Source organism: Theropithecus gelada, chromosome 10 (genome assembly GCF_003255815.1).
Source record: "Theropithecus gelada isolate Dixy chromosome 10, Tgel_1.0, whole genome shotgun sequence".
Lineage (NCBI taxonomy): Eukaryota > Metazoa > Chordata > Mammalia > Primates > Cercopithecidae > Theropithecus > Theropithecus gelada.
The window spans coordinates 52626905-52650978 of record NC_037678.1 but is presented as its reverse complement, the minus strand read 5'-3'; the positions used below and the strand labels follow the sequence as shown (position 1 = coordinate 52650978).

Sequence of the window (24074 nt, the reverse complement as noted above, 5' to 3'; positions counted from 1 at the left end):
GGTCTTGAACCGCCAGGCTCAAGTGATCCACCTGCCTTAGCCTCCCAAAGTGCTGGGATTACAGGCGCGACCCACCACGCCCAGGCCAGTTTCCCTTTCTAATAGGAACCACTGGTACCAGATTCTCAGAAATCTTCCCAGGAAGCTGGACGCGGTGGCTTATGCCTGTAATCCCAGTACTTTGGGAGGCCAAAGCAGGTGGATCACCAGAGGTCAGGAGTTCGAGACCAGCCTGGCCAACATGATGAAACCCCATCTCTACTAAAAATATTAAAAAATTAGCCGGGGCCGGGCGCGGTGGCTCAAGCCTGCAATCCCAGCACTTTGGGAGGCCGAGAAGGGCGGATCACGAGGTCAGGAGATTGAGACCATCGTGGCTAACACAGTGAAACCCCATCTCTACTAAAAAAAAAATACAAAAACTAGCCGGGCGAGGTGGCGGGCGCCTGTAGTCCCAGCTACTCGGGAGGCTGAGGCAGGAGAATGGTGTAAGCCTGGGAGGCGGAGCTTGCAGTGAGCTGAGATCCGGCCACTGCACTCCAGCCTGGGCGACAGAGTGAGACTCCGTCTCAAAAAAAAAAAAAAAAAAAAAAAATTAGTCAGGCGTGGTAGTGGACGCCTGTAATCCTAGCTACTCAGGAGGCTGAGGCAGGAGAATTGCTTGAACCCAGGAGATGGAGGTTGCAGTGAGCCAACATGGTCCCACTGCACTCCAGCCTGGGTGACACAGTGAGACTCTATCTCAAAAAAAAAAAAAAAAATCTTTCCAGTAGGGCAATTGACTCATCCTGTTTTGCCCGGGACTTTCCCACTTTTGGGAAAGTCCCAAAACTGGGAAAAAAAAGTCCCACATCTTGGGAAACCCCTCGCTCCCAGGCAAACCTGGACACTTGGTCACCCTACTTTCCAAAGGCATCTATTTATCATATACAAACATACACATATATTAGTTGCATTACTTGGCATCTTGATGTTGTTTTAGTTAAAAAATATATTTTGGGCCCGGTGCGGTGGCTCATGCCTGTAATCCCAGCACTTTGGGAGGCCGAGGTGGGCAGATCACCTGAGGTTGGAAGTTCAAGACCAGCCTGGCCAACATGGCAAAACCCCATCTCTACTAAAAATACAAAAGTTAGCCGGGAGCAGTGGTGCGTGCCTGTAATCCCAGCTACTCGGGAGACTGAGGTAGGAGAATCACTTGAAACAAGGAGGCGAGGTTGCGGGGAGCCCAGATTGTGCCACTGCACTCCAGTCTCGGTGACAGAGCGAGACTCCATCTGAAAAAAACAAAACAAAACAAAACAAAATATATATATATATGAGATGATTCAATATCAGCTTCATATTTATTTAACAAATATTTATGTAGTTACCTAGCATGCACCAGGCATTATTTTGGAAGCTGAAGATCCAACAGTAAATGAAATCGACAAAACCCCGTGACCTCATAGAATTGACATACTAGTAATTATATCTATTGCATTTATTTAATCAACCCCCAATCATCATTTTGGTTGCTTCCAGTATCTTCCTACTGTGACAACACTGTCCTGGATATCTGTGTGCATGTAGCTGTCTCACATGCATGAGGGTATCTATAGCAGCGCTGTCCAATAGGTCTTCCCACAACGATGGAAATGTTCTATGTCTGCTCTTTTCAATGTGTAGCCACGAGTCACATGTGGCTATTGAGCACTAGATATATGGCTGGTAAGACTGAGGAATAGAATTTTAAATTTTATTTATTTTGTTTTTGTTTTTTGTTTTTTGTTTTTCTTGAGATGAAGTCTCGCTATGTTGCCCAGGCTGGAGTGCAGTGGCGCGGTCTTGGCTCACTGCAAGCTCCTCCTCCCAGGTTCACGCCATTCTCCTGCCTCAGCCTCCCGCGTAACTGGGACTACAGGCACCCACCACCACGCCCGGCTAATTTTTTTGTAATTTTTTAGTAGAGACGGGGTTTCACCATGTTAGCCAGGATGGTCTCAATCTCCTGACCTTGTGATCCACCCGCCTCGGCCTTCCAAAAGTGTTGGAGTTACAGGTGTGAGCCACCGCACCTGGCCTTTTTTTTTTTTTTTTTTTTTTGAGAAAGGGTCACTGTCAGTCAGGCTGGAATGCAGTGGCACAATCATGTCTCACTGCAGCCTCGACCTCTAGAGCTTAAGCAATCCTCCCACTTTAGCCTCCTGAGTAGCTGGGACCACAAGTGTGCACCACCACACGTAGCTAGTTTTTTTTTATGTAGAGATGGTGGGCGGGGGGGTGGGGTCTTGCTATGTTGATTAGGCTGGTCTCGAACTCCTGGCCTCAAGTGATCCTCCCATGTTGACTTCCCAAAGTGCTGGGATTACAGGCGTGAGCCACTGCACCTGGCATTAATTTTTTTTTTTTTTTTTTTTTGAGACAGGGTCTTGCTCTTGCCCAGGCTGGAGTGCAGTGGCAAGATCACAGCTTACTGACACTTTGAACTCCTGGGCTTAAGCAGCCCTCCTCCGAGTAGCTAAGACTACAGGCACATCCATGCCACTGCACTCGGCTAATTTTATGTTTGTTTGTTTGTAGACAGTGGGGTCTTGGTACGTTGCCCAGGTTGATCTTGAACTCCTGGCCTCAAGTGATCCACTTACTTTTGTATTTTTTGTAGAGACAGGGAAGGGAGTTGGGGGCAATGGGGTGTCTCACTATGTTACCCAGGATGGTCTCAAAACCCTGGACAAAAGCGATCCACCCGCCTCAGCAACCCAAAGTGCTGGGATTACAGGCGTGAGCAGCCATTCCCAGCCCCTTCTTAAATTTAAGCAAACAAATTTTAATAATGATGCCTGACGCCTGTAATCCCAGCATTTTGGAAGACCAGGACAGGAGGACCATTTGAGCTCAAGAGTTTGAGACCAGCCTAGGCAACATGGTGAAACCCTGTCTCTACAAAAAATTTAAAAATTAGCTGGCTGTGGTGTGCACGCCTATAGTCCCAGCTACTTGGGAGGCTGGGGTGGGAGGATGGCTTGCACCCATGAGGCGGAGGTTGCAGTGAGCCAAAATTGTGCCATTGCCCTCCAGCTTGGGCAACAGAGAGGGAAGGAAGGAAGGAAGGAAGGAAGGAAGGAAGGAAGGAAGGAAGGAAGGAAGGAAGGAAGGAAGGAAGGAAGGAAGGGAAGGAAAAAGAATTTTTTTTTTTTTGAGACTGAGTTTCACTCTTGTTGCCCAGGCTGGAGTGCAGTGGCTCGTTCTCCACTCACTGCAACCTTTGCCTCCTAGGTTCAAGCAATTCTCCTGCCTCAGCCTCCTGAGTAGCTGGGACTACAGGCGTGCACCACCAGACCCAGTTAATTTTTGTATTTTTAGTAGAGACAGGGTTTCACCATGTTGGTCAGGCTGGTCTTAAACTCCTGATCTCAGGTGATCCACCCACCTCGGTCTCCCAAAGTGCTGAGATTACAGGCATGAGCCACCATACCCAGCTTTTTTTTTTTTTTAAAGAACATGATTCGACTGTATTGCTGTCTACAAGAAACTCACTTTATAGACTGGCTCTGAAAGGATGGAAAAAGATATTTCATGCAAATAGTGACCAAAGAACAGGAGGGCTGGCAATACTAATATCAGAAAAATTACTTGTCCAGGCCGAGCACGGTGGCAGGAGTTCGAGACCAGCCTAACTAATATGGTGAAATCCTGTCTCGACTAAAAATACAAAAATTAGCCAGGCGTGGTCGTGCATGCCTGTAGTCTCAGCTACACAGGAGGCTGAGACAGGAGAATCACCTGAACCCAGAAGGCAGAGGTTGCAGTGAGCCAAGATCACACCACTGCACTCCAGTCTGGACGATAGAGCAAGACTCCATCTCAAAAAAAGAAAAAAGAAAAATTACTTGTCCAAAAGATTACAATAGATAAAGAAGGCATTGTATATTAATAACAAGTTCAATGCAGCCAGAAGATATAACAATTATAAACATTTATGTACCTAATAACAGACCATCAGAACATATGAAACAAAAATTGGTAGAATTGAAGGAAGAAATAGACAATTCCACAATAATAGGTCGAGACTTCAATGCCCCACTCCCAAGAATAAATAGAACAAATAGGAGATAAGTAAGGAAATAAAGGACTTGAGCGACACAGTAAGACAACCAGACCTAACACATATACAGACACTACCCAACAACAGCATACACATTCTTCTCAGGCACACATGGGATAGCCTACAGGATGGACCATATGTTAGGCCACAAATTAAGCCTCAAGAGATTTTAAAAGGTAGACATCAGCCAGCCGTGGTGGCTCAGGCCTGTAATCCCAGCACTTTGGGAGGCTGAGGCAGGAGGATTGCTTGTGCCCAGGACTTTGAGACCAGCCTGGGCAACACAGCAAGACTTTATCTCTACAAAAAGAGAAAGAAGAAAAGAAGAAAGAGAGAGAGGGAAAGATAAGAAGGAAAGAAAGGGCCAGGGGGCGGGGGTGGCTCACGCCTGTAATCCCAGCATTTTGGGAGGCCAAGGCGGGCAGATCACAAGGTCAGGAGATCGAGACCATCCTGCCTAACACAGTGAAACCCCGTCTCTACCAAAAATACAAAAAGAAATTAGCCGGGCATGGTGGCGGGCACCTGTAGTCCCAGCTACTCGGGAGGCTGAGGCAGGAGAATGGCGTGAACCCGGGAGGTGGAGCTTGCAGTGGGCCGAGATCGTGCCACTGCACTCCAGCCTGGGCGACAGAGCAAGACTCAGTCTCAAACAAACAAACAAACAAACCAGGAAAGAAACAAGAAATAAAAGAAGAGATCATACCAAATGTCTTCTCCAAGCACAACTGGATAAGGCTAGACATCAATATGGGGAGGGGGGATGAAAAAGAAGAAATCAATATCAAAGAAAAACTGGAAAATTCACAAATTTGTGGAAATTTACACACTCTTAAAGAACCAATGGATCAAAGAAGAAATCACAAGGGAAATTAGAAAATACTCAGAAACAGGCCAGGCACAGTGGCTCACGCCTGTAATTCCAGCACTTTGGAAGGCCGAGGTTGGTGGATCACTTGAGGTCAGGAGTTTGAGACCAGCCTGGCCAACATTGTGAAGCCCTGTCTCTACTAAAAATACAAAAATTAACCAGGAGTGGTGGCAGGCACCTGTAATCCCAGCTACTTGGGAGGCTGAGGCAGGGGAATTGCTTGACTCCAGGAGGTGGAGGCTGCAGCGAGCAGAGATCGCACCAATGCACTCCAGCCTGGGCGACAGAGTGAGACTCCATCTCAAAATAAATAAATAAATAAAATAAAGAGAGAAAATATTGAGAAACAAATGAAAACAAAAACACAGCATGCCAAAATTTATTGGACACAGTGAAAGCAGTGCTCAGGGGAAATTTTATAGCTGTAAGTGCTTCAAAAGCATAGACAAAATTGCCAGGGTCTGGGAGTATGGGGATGGGAGGAGGGAACAGGAAGTTATTGTTTAATGGGGACAGAGTTTCAGTTTCAGTTTAGCAAGACGACCAGAATTCTAGAGATAGCTGATGGTGATTATTGCACAATTTGAAAGGAATGTTGCTTTATTGTTGGTTTTTTTTTTTTTTTTTTTTTTTCAGATGGAGTTTTGTTCTTGTTGCCTAGGCTGAAGTTCAGTGACTGTTGGAGTGAGTGAACGATCTTCGCCCACGGCAACCTCCGCCTCCCAGGTGAAAGGCTTCTCCTGCCTCAGCTTCCTGAGTAGCTGAGGCTACAGGCATGGGCAACCACGCCTGGCTAATTTTTGTATTGTTAGTAAAGACAGGGTTTCACCTTGTTGGTCAGGCTGCTCTCGTATTCATAGGCTCAAGCGATCCGACCGCCTCGGCCTTCCAAAGTTCTGGGATTACAGACGTAAGCCACCGTACCCAGCTCCTTTGTATAAATAAATGATATTGACTTTCTTCTTGCAGCTCAGGAATTAGATGTTATTAAATTTGCTTAAATTTAAGAAATGGCTGGGTATTTCTTAAATACCTCGAAGAGTTCGAGGCCAGCCTCGGCAACAGTGAGACCCGCCCGCTCTCGGCACCGCCCCTTCCCCACCTCCTTTCCCCATCTCTACAAAAAAAAAACCAAAAATTAATAAATTAGTCCGGCATAGTGGTGACTGCCTGTGGTCCAGCTACGCAGGAGGCTGAGGTGGGAGGATCGCTTGAACCCCGGAGGTCGAGGCCGCAGGGAGCCATGATCGCTCCACTGAACACCAGCCTGGGCGACAAAACAAGACCTTTTCCCAAAATAGATTAAATAAATAAATAAATAAATTTAAGGAAAAAGCAATTTGATTCGAAGATAAATAGTGATAAGTGCAAGTGGTGCCGAACTAACGACTTAAATTTGGAAAACAGCGGCCCACGCGCAGAGCCCGTCCCAATTCTGGCAGCCTTTGGATTTGGCTTCCACGTTTTCCAGATTTCCCTCGGCCTCCAGCTCGCTTGGGTCAGAGGGGCCCCAGGGGCCGCGAGGGGCGGCCCACCCACGAGCCCCGCCCCCAACCGCTCACCGCCCCGCGAGCCCCGCCCCCTCCGGCAGCGAGCCCCGCCCCCTTGGCCTACTCCTCATCGGCCGCCGTTGCGCGGCGCAGAGCGGCAGCAAGATGGCGGCGCAACAGCAAGACGGCGGGGGAGCTGCGCAGCTGGCGGGGCCGGCGGCGGAGGCTGATCCCCTAGGCCGCTTCACGTGTCCCGTGTGCTTAGAGGTGTACGAGAAGCCGGTACAGGTGCCCTGCGGACACGTGTAAGCGGCGAGCCCGGGCCTGGTCGGGAGGCACTTAACTGACTGGGAAGGAAATGGAGCCGAGGAGCGAGATGCGTCTCAGGGCGGGAGCCAGAGGACCCACCCAGAGGGGCCTCCCGGGGGTGTCCCCCGGGGCTCCTAAGGGCCGTGAAAGCTGCCGGGGCGCTCTTCTGTCCCGCCCCGCTTACTTCTAAGTATCCCGTCCCTCCGCCCGTCTTAGCGGGGCAACTGCTGTCCGTTGAGCGCCTGCGATGTTCCAGGCCGCCTGTCAGTCTCCTTCCCACACGTGATAGTGGACTCGTGCCCTGTGGGGACTTTAGGCTCGAAAGTCCGCCCTTGGAGAGCCGACGTTTCCTTTCTAGACCGCGTCGCTCTTAAAGCATAGGACATTTGGCATTGAGTCTAGCTGTGGCGAGTTATTCTAATATGAACCAAAGTTGGGAGAAACGCTGAACTAGACTAAAACAACAAAAGGGAAGTCTTTATGGGGATCTGGCCAGTTTGCCCTTAGCTGTGAAAGGGGGTGGGAGTTGGCAGATGGGATTGTTAGCATTCTACTTCCTGTGTAGGAGGTTTGTTTCTTTCAGTTTTCAATTAAGCCTTCATGACCTGAATACTGTGAATAGACTGGTTATAATGATTAAAGCAGATATGTGTAAAGATGTCCAGTCCTGGGCTGTGGCCGGGGCTTTCGAGGTTGGTCGATTTGAATCTAAGCCTTGTTCCATCAGACGCACAGACACACCTGAGTTGAAAGAATTGTAGACAACGTGGCCACCTGCTTCGTGCCTCAGAATTGGCTTTTCCTCTCGTCTCTCTCAGTGCTTACCGTGGGATCACCTTGGCATTGGTCTTGGCACCCCTTCACTAGTCAGCAGGCACAGTAGCCATTGCACTCCATGGGCATTATTCTATAGCCACCCTGCAGAGGGGGAGGGTTGGCAGCCATTTTACAGGTGAATACACCGAGGGTCCGACGCTTGCCTGTCGAAGGGTCGCCGTGGCCTAACTCTTCCCAGATATACTGCAGGTGACGTTTTAATAGTCTAGAGAACAGTGCTTGGCACCTAACTGGCTGCTTTTTGCCTCATCATGTAGCTTTAGGCTATTCCTCTTTGCAATTCAGTTAGCCTGGAACTCCTCCCCTACCCACCCCCCTCCCCCGCTTCGGGCTTCAAGTCCCTGGTTAGGTTACCTCACCAAACACCCATCCCCATCTAAATTACTTCCCCCACTTCCTTTCTGGGACTTAACTTCCTTCTCCTTGCTTGCACAGAGCAAAACTTACAGCTCATGATGGAGTGGCCATATCTTTTTTGCCCCTCAACTGACTGGAATGGCCTCTATGTGCCAGATCTTGGGGTAGACTCTGCCTTCAGAGTTTACAAATAAGTACCAATGACTCGTCAAACTATTGTAAAAATTCATTCTGCAAGTGGGAGGGTATTTCAGGGATCACACCTCTGTGCGTGGGGTGAATGATCAGGTAATGGTTGAATGAACTAATAAGTCGTGTAAGCAAGCTTCATGAGAGTTGAAGTGGTCTTTAGCTTTTTCATTGAATCCGCTTATCCTTGGATCAGGTTTACCTGATTTTGGATTAATTCAGTGGATTTCATTTACTGTTAACATTTGTAAAAAGGCTAGACCCAGCACAGTTTGCTAAATGAAGAGCAGCAAAATTTGAGATTTTCTTGAGCTGGGTGAACCTTTCCTAGGTCAGAGGGCAAGGAACTACTGGTATTCAAACCTTGGCTCTTCTCTATCCTCACTGCCCTAGCCGCACGTGCTCAGCAGTTCAGTGCAAATTGAAGACAGATGGAAGCACCTCTCTGAGGGCAGCCTGAGTCCCCCTTAGCTCCAACTGAATGCTTTCTCCTGTGCCTACTTGATTTTTACCTTTTGTGCTTGGAAAGTTGAGCATCACTACAACTCTGGCTGGGGCACTGGATTTTTATAAAACTTTATTTCAAGCCCTGAATGACTGCGTTCTCCAATCCAGTAGAATACAGCTGGAGAAAGGCAGCTGGCTGGGTGCCCAAGAGAGGAGAATTTCTTCCTAGCACTGTGACGGAGTGGAGCGTCAGAAGGCTGAACTGGGAAAGGGCCCATAAATAGGAAATAGAAACTGAAAAGCCAGCCCAGGATATTTGAGCAGTTCAAAAGCAGTCTGGTAATTTGGGTATGTCTCAGGCACAAAGTGACTCATGAACATTTGATAGATGAGCTGAACCTCTGTGTGTGTGCTTGCAAAGAGACTTCGAGCTGCTTTTATCTGCATGCTGGGTTTGGTTGCATTATACGCACTGGACCCTCTGTGCTCTCTTGGGTTCCTGTTGTCATCTGCATTTGTGAACAGGCAACAGAAGTGATGGCCACAGGCCCTGCCTGTGTCTACTGCCTTATCGCTTGCCCTTCTCACCATGGTCTACTGCATTGTGGCCCCCAAGGTCTGCCTGCCTGCCTTCCCAGTCCTCATTTGTGTGTGGCATCATCTTGGTGTGGAGCTCTGCACCCAGATCTGTGTGGCTGTCCTCGTAATCAGGTCCCACTCAGCTCAAATGCCAACTCCTCAGAAGCAGCTTTCTGTGATCCCTCCAGCTGGTCTGTTTGCCATATTTCCTTCATATATTTAATCACTATCTGAAAATAACATTTGTGTTTCCCTTCACTCTAGAATGTAAGCATCATGAGAACAGGGCTTTGTCAAGTTTCCATTGCCCTTAGTGGTGAATGAATAGACTCCCTTACCTTCTCTGTACCTGGTCTGGAATTTTGCCTAACAGCATTAACATCTAACTTAGTGACAAGGAGGAAGGAGATTCTTAGAGGCAATAGAAAATGGTCAAGTGTTCAGAAGATTGCCTTTCATTATATTTCCTTAGTTCTTTCTGGCAGATTTGGTTATACTGTCTTAATCTATCAGGTTGGGTAAGTAGCCCAGGGTGTCTTCTCCATTCTTTCTGTATGCCTTATCTCAGCATTACCATCTGCCTAGGCTTTAGGATAGAAACTCGGTCATCTTTGACTTCTTTTCTTCAAAGTCAGTAAGTTATCAAGTCCTCCTGATTCTGCCTCTCTATGAATGGTTTCCTGAATTCATCCCCTACTGCTTCAGTCAGACCCTCACAATCCTCTGCCTTTAGCCATCTGTTTGGTTTCTACGTTGTCTCTTCTCACCTTCTCACCTAAAAAAAAAAAAAAAAGAAGAAGTATAGGACTGGGTGCAGTGGTTCATGCCTGTAATCCCAGCATTTTGGGAGGCCAAGACAGGTGGATCACCAGAGGTCAGGAGTTCGAGACTAGCCTGGCTAACGTGGTGAAACCCCGTCTCTACTAAAAATACAAAATAGCTGGGTGTGGTCGCACGTGCCTGTAACCCCAGCCACTTGGGAGGCTGAAGCAGGAGAATCGCTTGAACCCGGGAGGCGGATTTTGCAGTGAGCCAAGATCGCACCATTGCACTTCAACCTGGGCAACAGAGCACAACTCTGTCTCAAAAACAACAACAACAAAACTTTGTTTTCCGTGATAGCACAGAAATATTTTTCTGAAACCTGGATTTGGTCTTGTTTTGTTAATACCTTGCTTTAAACTTCTGGCTCCCTACTGCTTATGAGGAAAAGTCTGTTAGATTTTTATTTCCTCAGATACATACGAATTTTAAGCCTAAATTAGGCCTAGAATAGTCTTCCCTTCCTCTGCTAGCTGACCTCTTTTTTTAAATGTCAGATGGGTAATGGGCCAACATCTGTAACAAGGTTCGAGGGTGGCACATCTCACACATGCACATGAACACCCAGTCCTCACGTCCATGAACTACAAAAGGATCCAGCTGAACGGTTTTAAGGCTGATCAGAGACGCTGTCTCTGCAGTGTTGTTTTTTTTTTCCCCCTTGAGACAGAGTCGCGCTCTGTTGCCCAGGCTGTAGTGCACAACCACCTCTGCCTCCTAGGTTCAAGCGAGTCTTCTGCCTCAGCCTCCCAATTAGCTGGGGTTATAGGCATCTGCCACCTTGCCTGGCTAATTTTGGTATTTTTAGTAGAGACAGGTTTCACCATGTTGGCCAGGCTGGTCTCCAACTCCTGACCTCGTGATCTGCCCACCTTGGCCTCCCAAAGTGCTGGGATTACAGGCATGAGCCACAGCGCCCAGCCGTCTCTGCAGTCTTTCCAGCCCTTTCCTTCTCAGGTCACAACTAGTTGCTTTTCCCTTTATGTTCCTGTAGAGCTTTGCCTTCACCTCTAATGATAGCAGCTCCCCTTTATGGTATGTTTCGTACATGCTGGATACTCTGCCAGGGGTCTGCTATACAAACTGTATCCTCCCAGCAATCCTAGAGGTAGGTACTACTCTCTATTTCACAAAGTAAAGAATAAGATTCAAGAAACCCCACTGAAGCCGGGCGCGGTGGCTCAAGCCTGTAATCCCAGCACTTTGGGAGGCCGAGACGGGCGGATCACGAGGTCAGGAGATTGAGAAACACGGTGAAACACCGTCTCTACTAAAAAATACAAAAAACTAGCTGGGCAAGGTGGCAGGCGCCTGTAGTCCCAGCTACTCGGGAGGCTGAGGCAGGAGAATGGGGTGAACCCGGGAGGCGGAGCTTGCAGTGAGCTGAGATCCGGCCACTGCACTCCAGCCTGGGTGGCAGAGCAAGACTCCGCCTCAAAAAAAAAAAAAAGAAACCCCACTGAGATCCCTCAGTGGCAGGGCCTAAGGCTTGAACCCTCAACCTTAACACCTTCACTGCATATCACAGGAGTTTGCATTTGTTTCTGTAGTTGTTGTGTTCTTTGTAGTCCACTCCTATCCCTCAATTCTTCTGGCCTGGAAGGACTTAGTATTTGAATTGGGAGGAGAGAGCAAGTTGTTTTTTACTCCATTATCCATTGATGTCTTTTTAAAAGTTGATCCATATTTGTTTTCTTGTCTCCATGATGCGTGACAGAGGTTCTCCGTATGTCTTGTTCTAGCTTTTGCTCTGCATGCCTGCAGGAATGTCTGAAGCCGAAGAAGCCTGTCTGTGGGGTGTGTCGCAGCGCTCTGGCACCTGGCGTCCGAGCCATGGAGCTCGAGCGGCAGATTGAGAGCACAGAGACTTCTTGCCATGGCTGCCGTAAGAATGTATGTGGAAGTAATGTGGAAGAGTCCATGTCTTTCCATGATAAGATGGGGTAAAACGTACAGCTACCATGTTGTTTCTGAAGTTAGAGCATGACTAGGTCACTAACAGCACGCGTGCATGCCAGTTACCTGTGGTGATGATGGCTGGGCTGGTTTGTTTTCATAACCTACTGGTTTTTGTTTCTTTTTTTAAGAGTTGGTTAAGTATATATTTTAGCTTTGAAAGCCATAGAAATGAGTTATCCCAGTTTTTTCCTATAAAAGATCAATTTTGGCCGGGCGTGGTGGGTCATGCCTGTAACCCCAGCTCTTTGGGAGTCCAAGACAAGAGCTTGAGGCTAGGAGTTAAGAGACCAGACTGGGCAACATAGTGAGACCTCATCTTTACAAAAAATAAAAGTAGCCGGATGTGGTGGTATGTACCTGTAGGCCCAGCTACTCAGCAGGCAGAGGCCGGAGGGATCACTTGAGCCCAGGAGTTTGGGATTACAGTGATCTATGATCATGCCACTGCACTCCAGCCTGGCTGACAGCAAGACCCTGTCTCTTAAAAAAAAGTCAATATGAAATCATTGGATTATAGTAACAATAGCTAACATTTGAAATGCTCTTGTATAATCAAAGTCAAGTATATTTATTTTCATACGTGTTATAACTGCTACTGGAAAGGAGAAATACTGTTGTCTTATTTTCCAAGAGATATACACAGCCTTGTTGATTTTAGAATCATTAAAATTTTTAAAATTGCAGACCATACAAAAATACACAATAATGTAGGCTTGTTCCTCATTCCAGAGATTATTTCAAAAATGGTTCAATTTAAGGCCTGGCAAGGTAGTTCATGCCTGTAATCCCAACAATTTGGGAGGCCGAGGTGGGTGGATTGCTTGAGTCCAGGAGTTCTGGACCAACCTGGATAACATGGTGAAACCTCAGCTCTACTGAAAATACAAAAAACTAGCAGGGCATGATGGTGTGTGCCTGTAGTCTCAGCTATTCGGGAGGCTCAGGTGAGAGGATGGCTTGAGCCCAGGGGGCAGACATTGCAGTGAGCTGAGTTCTCACCACTGCACTCCAACCTGGGCGATAGAGCTGGACTTTTTTTTTGTCTCAAGAAAAAAAAGTGATTCAGTTTCGAAAGCTGCATAACATTTTCTGCCCTTTGACAAATTTTTACCAAAAGTTGGTAAAAACTGTAGAATGTTTACCAACCCAGTTGTAGAATTTTTGCAAAATGAGATCACACTATAATATATATGTTTCTTCAACTTTTTTCACTTGTTTAAATGTACATTCATTCCCAACTTTTTTTTCACTTTCAGTTTTTTTTTTCTCTTACATATTGGACAGCCTTGCATGTCAGTTTCATTATTTTTAACACTTCGGTATGGATGCCCATAGTATGAATATACCTTACCATCTCCTTTTCAGAGTGATTTAGTATTAGCGATGCATAGTAGGACCATTTTAATGCTGAATAGGGCTATTTTCTATATCTTAATTGGGGGCTTCACTATTGAGGCTGGGCATGGTGGCTTATGCCTGTAATCCTATCACTTGGAGAGGCCAAGGTAAGAGAATCACTTGAGCCCAGGAGTTCGAAATCAGTCTGGGCAGCATAGTGGGACACTGTATATACCAAAACAAGCCAACAAACAAAACTAGCTGTGTGTAGTGGTGTCTGCATGTAGTCCCAGCTCCTTGGGAGGCTGAGGTGGGAAGATTGCTTGAGCCCAGGAGTTTGAGAGCAGCCTGGGGAATATAGTGGACCCAGTTTCTACAAAAAAAAAATTGGGGATTCCTCAGTTTGTAGCTTAAAGTCAAGTTCTTTAGCTGGAGGTGAGACAATCATCATGGTAAGCTGGAGCTCCAATCTTGGAGCATTTTTCCCCCTTTGAAGTTTACTTTTAGAAACTCAAGATACTGAATTACAGTTTCCTACTGGGCCTTTTTTTTTTTTTTTTGAGACAGAGTCTCACTCTGTCGCCCAGGCTGGAGTGCAGTGGCATGATCTCGGCTCACTGCAAACTCCGCCTGTTGGGTTCACGCCATTCTCCTGCCTCAGCCTCTGGAGTAGCTGGGACTACAGGTGCCTGCCACCACGCGCGGATATATATATATGTATACATATATATATGTATATATCTCTTGTTTTGTATTTTTAGTAGAGGCGGGGTTTCACCGTGTTAGCCAGGATGGTCTCGATCTCCTGACCTTGTGATCCGCCCACCTCGGCCTCCCAAAGTGCTGGGATTACAGGTGTCAGCCACTGCACCCGGTCTCTTCATCTTTATTTATGCATGCATAATGTGGTTTTTGGTTTTGTTTTGTTTTTTTTTTTTTTGAGACGGAGTCTGGCTTTGTTGCCCGGGCTGGAGTGCAATGGTGTGGTCTCGGCTCACTGCAACCTCTGCCTCCCTGGCTCAAACCATCCTCCCACCTCAGCCTCTCAAGTAGCTGGCACTACAGGCATGTGTCACCACGCCCACCTAATTTTTTTTGTATTTTTAGTAGAGACAGAGTTTTCATGTTGCCCATGCTGATCTGAAACTTGGGAGTGCAAAGTGATGGTCCACCTCAGCCTCCCTCAGGATTACAGGTGTGAGCCACCACGCTCCACCCATGATGGGCTTTTTGTTTGTTTTACTGTGTGCTTTTGCTTTTCTCCATTTTCAAGATTAGTTATTGTATGGTTGGCATGCCTCTAAAAATGTTTTTCTTTCCTTCCCTCTTTTCTTCAATTCGTAAAACTTTCTTTCTTTTTAGAAAACCTGTAATGAAGCACTATTCTCTGGGTTTTCTTCTCTTTCTATTTTACTATTGCACAGCCTAGATTTTATGTGAAAGGTTGGGCCGGGCATGGTAGCTCACACCTGTTAGCCCAGCACTTTGGGAGGCCAAGGCAGGCATATCACTTGAGGTCAGGAGTTCGAGACCATCCTGGCTAACACGGTGAAACTCCATCTCTACTAAAAATATGGAAATTAGCTGGGCATGATGGCACACGCCTGTAACCCCAGCTACTCAGGAGGCTGAGGTGGGAGAATCACTTGAACCCGGGAGGCGGAGGTTGCAGTGAGCCAAGATGGTGCCACTGCACTTCAGTCTGGACAACAGAGTGAGTGAGACTCCGTCTCAAAAAAAAAAAAAGAATTTAGATTTTAAAGATTATTTCTCAGAGTCTGGTGATTGATACTTTAATCAGGGTTGGTGGCTTTTATACGTTTTACCAAAATGATCACTTTTCTCTGCTGCACATAACAGAATGTGGCTTTTGGCTTGCTATAAGGAGACTAGTTTAAATGCTAGTATAGAAAACTGTTAACAACATCCTAGATTTGGAACTTGTCTGTGAGCACACAGCCTGTCATGAATAGGAGCAAACCTCTAGAAGAGTTATTTTAAAGTGGAAGCGGATATCCTGATTTAGTCAAATAAAATAGCAGCCTTGTTATTAATGGGAAATCTGCAATAATCAGGGTTTCAGCCCCATCAGCATACTCAGGAGTCTGGTGAGATTATTTGCCAGGGTGCTGTAGGTCTAGTTTTCTTTGCGCCCTTGTTTGGGACTACATTTGGCCTGTTACAAGGTCCTCACTAACTTGTGGGCTCTGATTCTTCCTATTTGAGTTCTTCCTATCCAAGATCCGGTCCCACGTGGCTACTTGTTCCAAATACCAGAATTACATCATGGAAGGTGTGAAGGCCACCATTAAGGATGCATCTCTTCAGCCAAGGTAAATGACTCAGTCTCCCCTTAGGTGGAGGTCATCTCTTGCTATTAATACAAAGAGGTTGGACACCTTGCATGGTCAGGGGTTTAGTTGTATGAATTGTTATGCTGGCTAAAGCTGATACAAGTATTTTGGGAGGAGTATGCAAGGGAGGACTCTGGTGTTCACTTCAGATGTTAGCTGAGCTATTCTTTTTTTCTTTTTTGAGATGGAGTCTTGCTCTGTTGTCTGGGCTGGAGTGCAGTCGCGCTATCTCAGCTCACTGCAACCTCTGCCTCCCGGGTTCAAGAGATTCTCCTGCCTCAGTCTCCCGAGTAGCTGGGATTACAGGCACCTGCCAGTAATCCTGACTAAATTTTATATTTTTTAGTAGAGACAGGGTTTCGCCATGTTGGCCAGGCTAGTCTTGAACTCCTGACCTCAGGTGATCCTCCTGCCTTGGCCTGTTGGGATTACAGGTGTGAATCACCATGTCCGACCAGCTGAGCTATTGTCTTCAAAACACTTGATCTGAGTCTAAAGTGATCATCAGCATCCTTGTCGTTACACATTCGGTGAGCTTTGCTCCTTTTAGGAGTGTACTGTGGTTGAAGTTGAATGGAAAGGTACTCACAGAAAAATTTTCTTTTTTCCTGTCTTTCACCTTCCAGGAATGTTCCAAACCGTTATACCTTTCCTTGTCCTTACTGTCCTGAGAAGAACTTTGATCAGGAAGGACTTGTGGAACACTGCAAATTATTCCATAGCACGGATACCAAATCTGTGGTAAGAGTAACCTTTTTTTTTTTTCTCTTAAACTTTATTATGGGAAAGGATCAAGCTTGGAGAAAAATGATGGGATTAGTAAAATGAACTCCTGTGTGCCCTACACCTAGATTCACAGATTGTTAACATTTTACCATATTTGCTTAACCATGCTCTATGATACACACTTTTTGCTGACCACTTGGGAATAAGCTACAGACACCATGACTTTTTTGCACCCTGAATAGTTTGCACCCTGATACAGGAGTGTGTATGTCTTAAGAACAAGAGTGTTTTCCTGGAAAATTATATTTTTGTGTGTATAATCATATTCAAGAAATTTAACATTGATACAATCTAATATCTAACATAAAATTCATGTTTTAATTTTAACAATGGTAATGTCCTTCATAGCAATTTTCCCCTCCCCCCAAAGCAGAGGCAGGGATGGTACATGAGTTCTCTGGGTGCTACATTAAGTCATGTGATGTCTATTGTTGCTAACATTAACTTGGATCCCTTGGTATCCACCAGATTTCTCCATGAAGCTTTTGGAAGTAACTTCTTCGTGTTTGTGGGGAAAGAGGATTTAGGTGAAATTATTAGGAAAAGGCTTACCAATCCTTGGACATTTTACTCAGATATCACTGACTGGCATGTGTAGTCGCCTTTTAAAAAAAAAAAAAAAACATAGGCCGGGTACGGTGGCTCACACCTGTAATCCCAGCACTTTGGGAGGCCAAGGCGGGTGGATCACTTGAGGTCAGGAGTTCCAGATCAGCCTGGCTAACATAGTGAAACCCCATCTCTACTAAAAATACAAAAATTAGCCAGGCATGGTGGTACGCGCCTTTAATCCCAGCTACTTGGGAGGCTGAGGCATGAGAATTGCTTGAACCCGGGAGGCAGAGGTTGCAGTGAACTGAGATCATGCCACTGCACTCCAGCCTGGGCAACAGAACGAAACTCCCAAAAAAAAAAAAAAAAAAAAGGTATTTGTTCCATCTCAGCAATGCGTTACCTTTCTCTCAATGTGATTGACAGACTAGGTCTTTTTTTATAGTTAGGTGTATACTTCCTCTATAGTTTTGTTTTAATTTTTCCATTTATCTCATACTGCTTCTCTTGAACTACATACTCTGTTGTATGGGCAGCCTTCAGCTCCATTGCTGTAAACAGTGGTGCAGAGATTTTAGAATTTTAATGAGCTTTTGTGAGAGTACTAGGGCAGCTATCAATGCTCATCTTAAGATAGAACTGGCCATTTTGAGAAACATATCTTTGCCTGTATCTATGTATGTTTATAAGCTAAATTCTTAGATACAGATTGACTTGGTTAAATGTTACTTGCACTCATAATTTTGTTGGATACTGTTATTGCTGAACTTTTCTGGTATGGCAGCCTAATTTTCTGTCTTTTTCCCCTCCTTTGGCTTCTGAAATCCCTCTGATTATGTTATCTATGTTGAGGCTTTCTCTTCAGCCTTTGGCCCTCTGTTCTGTCTTCCTCTTCCTCTGCAAGTTCTTAACTCTGCGTTTCTCCCTTCCCTTTGGAAGCCATCTCCTTTTCAGTCTCTAGTCCCGTCCTGTGTTCTAGCTCCCCAGCTACAGCTGTCTGTCCACCTCTTCCACTCAGTCTTCTACCATCCCAGATTTCTCTCATGTCAGTCCCCTTTATCACTGTATCCTCTTTGCTGTGGGGTAGGGTTGCACCTTTGAGTGGGGGCACTTAGGTCATCTCTCTCCCTGGCATGAGTTTTCCATGCTCACTGGTCTGGTCGTTTGCGTGTGTTGACAGTAACCGCCACCTTCTGGCCTTTTCTCCGTGTTGCTAGCTCTTCTGGAGCAGCATTTGTTTTTTTGAGACAGAGTCTCACTCTGTTACCCAGGCTGGAGGCTGGAGTGCAATGGCACAATCTCGGCTCACTGCAACCTCCACTTCCAGGGTTCAGGCAATTCTCATGCCTCAGCCTCCCAAGCAGCTGGGACTACAGGTGTGTGCCACCATGCCCAGCTAATTTTTGTAAGTTTAGTAGAGAAAGTGTTTCACCATGTTGGCCAGGCTGGTCTCAAACTCCTGACCTCAGGTGATCTACCGCTTTTGGCCTCCCAAAGTGCTGGGATTACAGGTGTGAGCCACTGTGCCTGGCCTGGAGCACCCTATCATGTTCTCTTTGCCTTTCCAAATACCTCCCAATCTTCAAAACCCAAATCAACCTGTTGCGTGAGGGCTTTTTGGCCCCATCCCCCTTACCTGAGTATTTCCTTTGTTAAGATGCATGTGAGGCTGTGTTTTACTTCCCTGGGACATCGCTCATTGGCTTATTTTCTTAGTTTTCCTCGTGCTGCTGGATTGGAAGGCCAGTCTAGGCCCCCCCCACCAGGCTGACTCACTTCTCTGCCTACAGTAGGGAATGAGAAAGGGTGGTATCATGATTTGAACTTTACCCACTCCCACGTGTCATTTGACTTGAGTAGGAAATTTGCAGTGTTTTCTGGGCTGCTGATGTGCACAGGAAGGAGTTACAGGCCCTGGACAGTATGTCAGGAAAGCTGTCCTGGAAGAAAGGAGGCCAGACACAGGCTACAGAGGGCTGGTGCAAGCTTGGAAATTGGGTGCCTAAGACCTTGCTTTTGTGTTGAAAGGTTTGTCCGATATGTGCCTCAATGCCCTGGGGAGACCCCAACTACCGCAGCGCCAACTTCAGAGAGCACATCCAACGCCGGCACCGGTTTTCTTACGACACTTTCGTGGTAAGTCTGGAGCCTAGGCTCTGATCCCTCCCCTGGGGGAATGGCACGGCTGCTTCACTCTTCTCAAAAGGGGAAGTGGGGCCCCCCCAGTGTTGAACTTTGTCACTGTTGTGATGGGCTTCCAGTCTGTATACTGGATACAGTGATAAAGGGGATTGTCAAGAGAGAAATCTGGGATGGTAGAAGAGTGAGTGAAAGAGGTGAGCAGGCAGCTGTAGCTGGGGAGCTAGATGGGCTTCCAGTATGTATACTGTAGCTACTATACAGTTTCTATTCATGGGCCAGGCAGGTGGCCAGAGTGACATTTATTTGTTTATGTGAGATGGAGTCTCACTCCATCACCCAGGCTGAAGTGCAATGGCATGATCTCAGCTCACTGCAATCTCCACCTCCTGGGTTCAAGTGATTCTCCTGCCTCAGCCTCCTGAGTAGCTGGGACTACAGGCGCATGCCATCATGCCCTGTTGATTTTTGTACTTTTAGTAGAGACAGGGTTTCACTATGTTGGCCAGGCTGGTCTTGAACTCCTGACCTCGTGATCCACCCACCTTGGCCTCCCAAAGTGTTGGGATTACAGGCGTGAGCCACCACGCCCCACCCAGAGTGACATTTAAGAAGATGATCTGGGCCAAGCGCAGTGGCTCACGCCTGTAATCCCAGCACTTTGGGAGGCCAAGGTGGGCGGATCACGAGGTCGGGGTTCGAGACCAGCCTGGCCGACATAGTGAAACCCTGTCTCTACTAAAAATACAAAAAATTAGTCGGGTGTGGTGGCAGGTGCCTGTAATCCTAGCTACTTGGGAGGCTGAGGCAGGAGAATCGCTTGAACCTGGGAGGCGAGGTTGCAGTGAGCCAAGATTGCGCCACTGCACTCCAGCCTGGGCAACAGAGCGAGACTCTGTCTCAAAACAAAACAAAACGGCCGGGCGCGGTGGCTCAAGCCTGTAATCCCAGCACTTTGGGAGGCCGAGGCGGGCGGATCACGAGGTCAGGAGATCGAGACCATCCTGGCTAACATGGTGAAACCCCGTCTCTACTAAAAATGCAAAAAACTAGCCGGGCGTGGTGGCGGGCGCCGGTAGTCCCAGCTACTCGGAGGCTGAGGCAGGAGAATGGCCTGAACCTGGGAGGCAGAGCTTGCAGTGAGCCGAGATCACACCACTGCACTCCAGCCTGGGTGACACAGCGCGAGACTCCATCTCAAAAAAAAAAAAACAAAACAAAACAAAACACGAAGATGATTTGGTCAGTCTTGAGACAGAGACAGTGATGCTTGCTCTTTCCATCTCCTAGCCCTGCCCCCAAAGTTTTGTCTACTTTCCTTGTGGTTTATATAACTTCTGCCTGTTATAGAACTTGGTTTGGGGCCAGGTGCGGTGGTTCATACCTATAATCCTAGCACTTTGGGAGGCTGAGGCAGGTGGATCGCTTGAGCTCAGGAGTTTCAGACCAGCCGGGCAACATGGTAAAACCTTGTCTCTGCAAAAAAAATACAAAAATTAACCAGTTGTTGGTGGTTCCTGCCTGTAGTCCCAGCTACTTTGAGGGAGCTGGGACAGAAGGATCTCTTGAGCCCAGGAGGCAGAGGTTGCAGTGAGCTGAGATCATGCCACTGTACTGCAGCCTGGGCAACAGAATGAGACCCTGTCTCAAAAAAAAAAAAAAAAAAAAAAACAATTTGGACTTGAGAGGCTCAAGCTCACATGTCCATGGGGACCATAATTGAAATGATCCTCCTGAGGATTTCCAAGCCGGGTTGTGTCCGACTCTATGCTGCCATCACCTCCACCCCTTGTTTTCCTGTGGAAATGCAGGCGCAGCATTGCCTAGCTTCTCCATTCCCCCACCCCATGCCCAAAGCAGGACAGGAAAATTTCACAGGAAGTTTCACAGGTTTTAATTATCTTCAAAAGTACTTCAGGTCAAATAGCATATATCCACTAGCCAAATACGGCTGTCAGGTTTATATTCTTTCCCTAGAGCTGGGTGGTTTCAAAGGGGCACACTGTTGTCTTGGCATTATAGTAATAGGTAAATTTGGCCAACTATATCAGGTAAACCTCCTACGTATATAGATGTCAGGTTAGGATTTTAGAGTGGTGTTCGGTCTTAATGGCTGAATTTCAGTATCTAAGAAAGAAAGCTCTTTCCTAAATTATCATAAAGAATATTTATTCTCAGTCTGAACAGTGTCTGAAACTCAGACTTCAGAATAACTCCCTTTTTGTTAATGTGACACAGATGAATGTAATTCCTAAAAATGCCTCATTAAAGAGGGCTGGTTGCACTATAGTTTCTGCTGTACTGTATGGCTCTAAAAAACTGATTCTGTACTGGGCACTGATTCCACCTCTCAGAAACAACTCTTCAGCTCAGTGCATCTGCGTGCTCTGTTCCAACAAACTTATAAACGTTCTGAGCACTTGGTCTGTGCCAGGCTCCATTCATGTGCTGTCTGGGTCTCTCAATCTCCATTTAAGGGAGGCATCCTTATCTTCATTTAAGAATAAGGCAGCAGACTGGCCAGGTGCAGTGGCTCACACCTGTAATCTCAGCACTTTGGGAGGCCGAGGCGGGTAGATCACGAGATCAAGAGATTGAGACCATCCTGGCCAACATGGTGAAACCCTATCTCTACTAAAAATACAAAAGTTAGCTGGGCATGGTGGCACACGCCTGTAGTCCCAGCTACTTGGGAGGCTGAGGCAGGAGAATCGCTTGAACCTGGGAGGCAGAGGTTGCGGTGAGCTGATATTGTGCCACCGTACTCCAGCCTGGCAACAGAGCGAGACTCCATCAAAAAAAAAAAAAAAAAAAAAAGAATAAGGCAACAGAGACAGATTAATTTTCCCAAAGTTACATAGCTAGCATCACAGACAGTTGAATCAGGGATCCAGTTCCTGGCAGCCTGCTCCAGATCCAGTTGCTAGGCTGTCCTGCTTCTACTGAAAGCCAGTCTTTGCATCTGGGAACAGTTGCTGAGGCTGCATGTCTGTTTTTGCCCTTAGGATTATGATGTTGATGAAGAGGACATGATGAATCAGGTGTTGCAGCGCTCCATCATCGACCAGTGAGCAGAGTCTGTGCTTGCTGTCTGTCTCATGTTCCAGAGCTTCCATTACATATTAAACGTGAAACCTATGACTCCTGTACCTTACCTGTTCAACAGACCTGAAAATGAGCCATGGCATTGGGACAGGGTCACTTCTGACAGGGGAAATGGGTCCCCAGGTCAGCCCTCCTCTTCCCTTTGGGCTCTTGCCAAAGCTGTCTTCCCCTACTGTTAACCTTGTTTGTCACATGGTTGAGTTTGTGTTGGTTCTCGGCTACTTTCTGGAGCTTCTGCCGCCTCCTGTGGAAGAGAATCTAGCTTCTCCACCTCTTGTTTCACACTCATTCCTCCCATCCAGTGTTTGTCTCTCGAGTCCTGCAAGCCAGCCAGGACCTTTTCAGGGTCATGAATAGCACAATGAAGCAAGCATCTCCTTTCCTTGTCCCCGAGGTATGCAGACTCTGGCAGCCGTGCACCTGACCAGAGCTGAAGCTTCCGCTGGGCTGTGGGGTTGCCAGAAGCTGGGGTTGCCATCCCGGGGTACATGTCACCAGTCCTCTTGGGGTTTTGCACCATCTGATGCTGGATGTTTTGATTAGTGATATTTTCCTAATACTACATATCCTTAGAGTTCACTGGTTCAGTCTTAAATGCCTGCATGGTGCCTTTTTAGGATAAGGTATAACCATATATTTTTGGTGGAAGTGTTTCTGGGTTAGGGAAGTTAAAGTCTGTTTATCCATAAGTGGGGAGGAGGGTCAGCGAAGAGAAGTGGGAGGGCCAGAGCTTTTTGGTTCTGATTTACAAAGTAATGAAGTAGTTTCAAACAACGAGGTCATGTTTACCTCTCCATTTGGGAGCCTGCCTAATTCTTACTCTAGAAGCACAAAAAAAGAATCCTCAGATGAATTAGAAGAAAGAAGTTTGGGGACTCAGCGGATACTAGTTCTTTTACCTTCTGCTTGGTAACTTAGATTAAACTGAGCATTGTTTTTCTATCACATATGTTTTCCTTATGACACTGGTTTCGACATGTAAAATGTGTTTGAAAACCTGCTTTGTAGATGCAGAGAGAAGCTGTAGGAAACCCAGTACCGCCCCCTGGTCTGTTGTGACGAGACATTGTTCATAAGGCACAGCACATCGCATGATGAACAGTTGTTAATAAAAGCTGTTGCTGGAAACTTGCTTTAGTAACAGCTCAAGAAGCTTGGAGTTCATATTTCACAAATATTAATAAATATAAGTCCAAGAGCTGTCAGCCTAATCTGTAGGAGCAGAACCTCTGACCAAAAGGCATATGGGTTTAGGTTGGTTCTTTGATGTCATATGTCTCTAATGGGGCTGCAAGTGACCTTGTGCTTGTACACTGCTGCTGTGGGGCTCCGTGCCTGCCGGTGAAGAGCTGCAGATGCCAAGAAGCCAGCAAAGACAGGGCCTACTGGAAAAAATAGTTCTTTCATTAGTATTTCTCGGGAGGACCCAAAAGTTAAGATCAGCTTGTTCACTGTAATTTCTGGAAAAAGTTCTCTCAGACCTTCCTGAATTCAGATCATCTCAGAAGTCTGGAGGGAAATCTGACGAAACCTTCATTTGAGGGAACTGATACGAGTGTATGTCCACCTCACTGGTGGCACCAAGAAACTTATTTCCTTGTATTAAGTGCACTTCTTGTATTTCTAGTAAGATGACTTTCCAGAAAGTGAGATTTGTTATGTTCTGGCTTTTAAAGGTCAAATATAAATAAATTTCATAACTTAATGTAACTGGGAAGCTATGGTTCTTGTTTTCATTCAACACCATTTGCCACACAATGGGCTTGGGGAACCTCCAGGAGATTGTTAACCCTTTCTAGAAGGGAAGTTCTTGCTTGTTGCTGAGTCCTATTTGGCGTCTAATCTCTGACGCC

The 24074-nt window shown here is 46.6% G+C and overlaps 1 protein-coding gene and 1 non-coding gene across 3 annotated transcripts; one reads left to right on the top strand and one right to left on the bottom strand.

Moving 5' to 3' along the window:
* The first annotated feature begins 6554 nt into the window (after positions 1 to 6554).
* Positions 6555 to 23927, top strand: RNF114 (ring finger protein 114). Of its 2 annotated transcripts, XM_025398673.1 has the most exons (6): positions 6555 to 6753; positions 11731 to 11881; positions 15512 to 15618; positions 16266 to 16380; positions 19006 to 19113; positions 22122 to 23927. In XM_025398673.1, the coding sequence occupies exons 1-6, from the start codon at positions 6614 to 6616 to the stop codon at positions 22185 to 22187; spliced, it is 687 nt and encodes a 228-aa protein (XP_025254458.1). In that variant the 5' UTR covers positions 6555 to 6613; the 3' UTR covers positions 22188 to 23927. The 2 variants fall into 2 exon arrangements, with proteins under 2 accessions (XP_025254458.1, XP_025254459.1); XM_025398674.1 differs by lacking the exon at positions 19006 to 19113.
* On the bottom strand, positions 10480 to 10584 carry LOC112633906. Its single transcript, XR_003121665.1, has one exon. It is a non-coding gene; the product is annotated as a small nucleolar RNA U13 (small nucleolar RNA).
* Positions 23928 to 24074: the final 147 nt, after the last annotated feature.

Bases quoted from the DNA above. Each gene is read 5' to 3' on its own strand.
- RNF114 (XM_025398673.1), top strand. From the start codon at position 6,614: ATGGCGGCGCAACAGCAAGACGGCGGGGGAGCTGCGCAGCTGGCGGGG. The intron at 16,381-19,005 runs GTAAGAGTAACC...TTGTGTTGAAAG, and splicing joins GCACGGATACCAAATCTGTG to GTTTGTCCGATATGTGCCTC. The intron at 19,114-22,121 runs GTAAGTCTGGAG...TTTTGCCCTTAG, and splicing joins TTTCTTACGACACTTTCGTG to GATTATGATGTTGATGAAGA.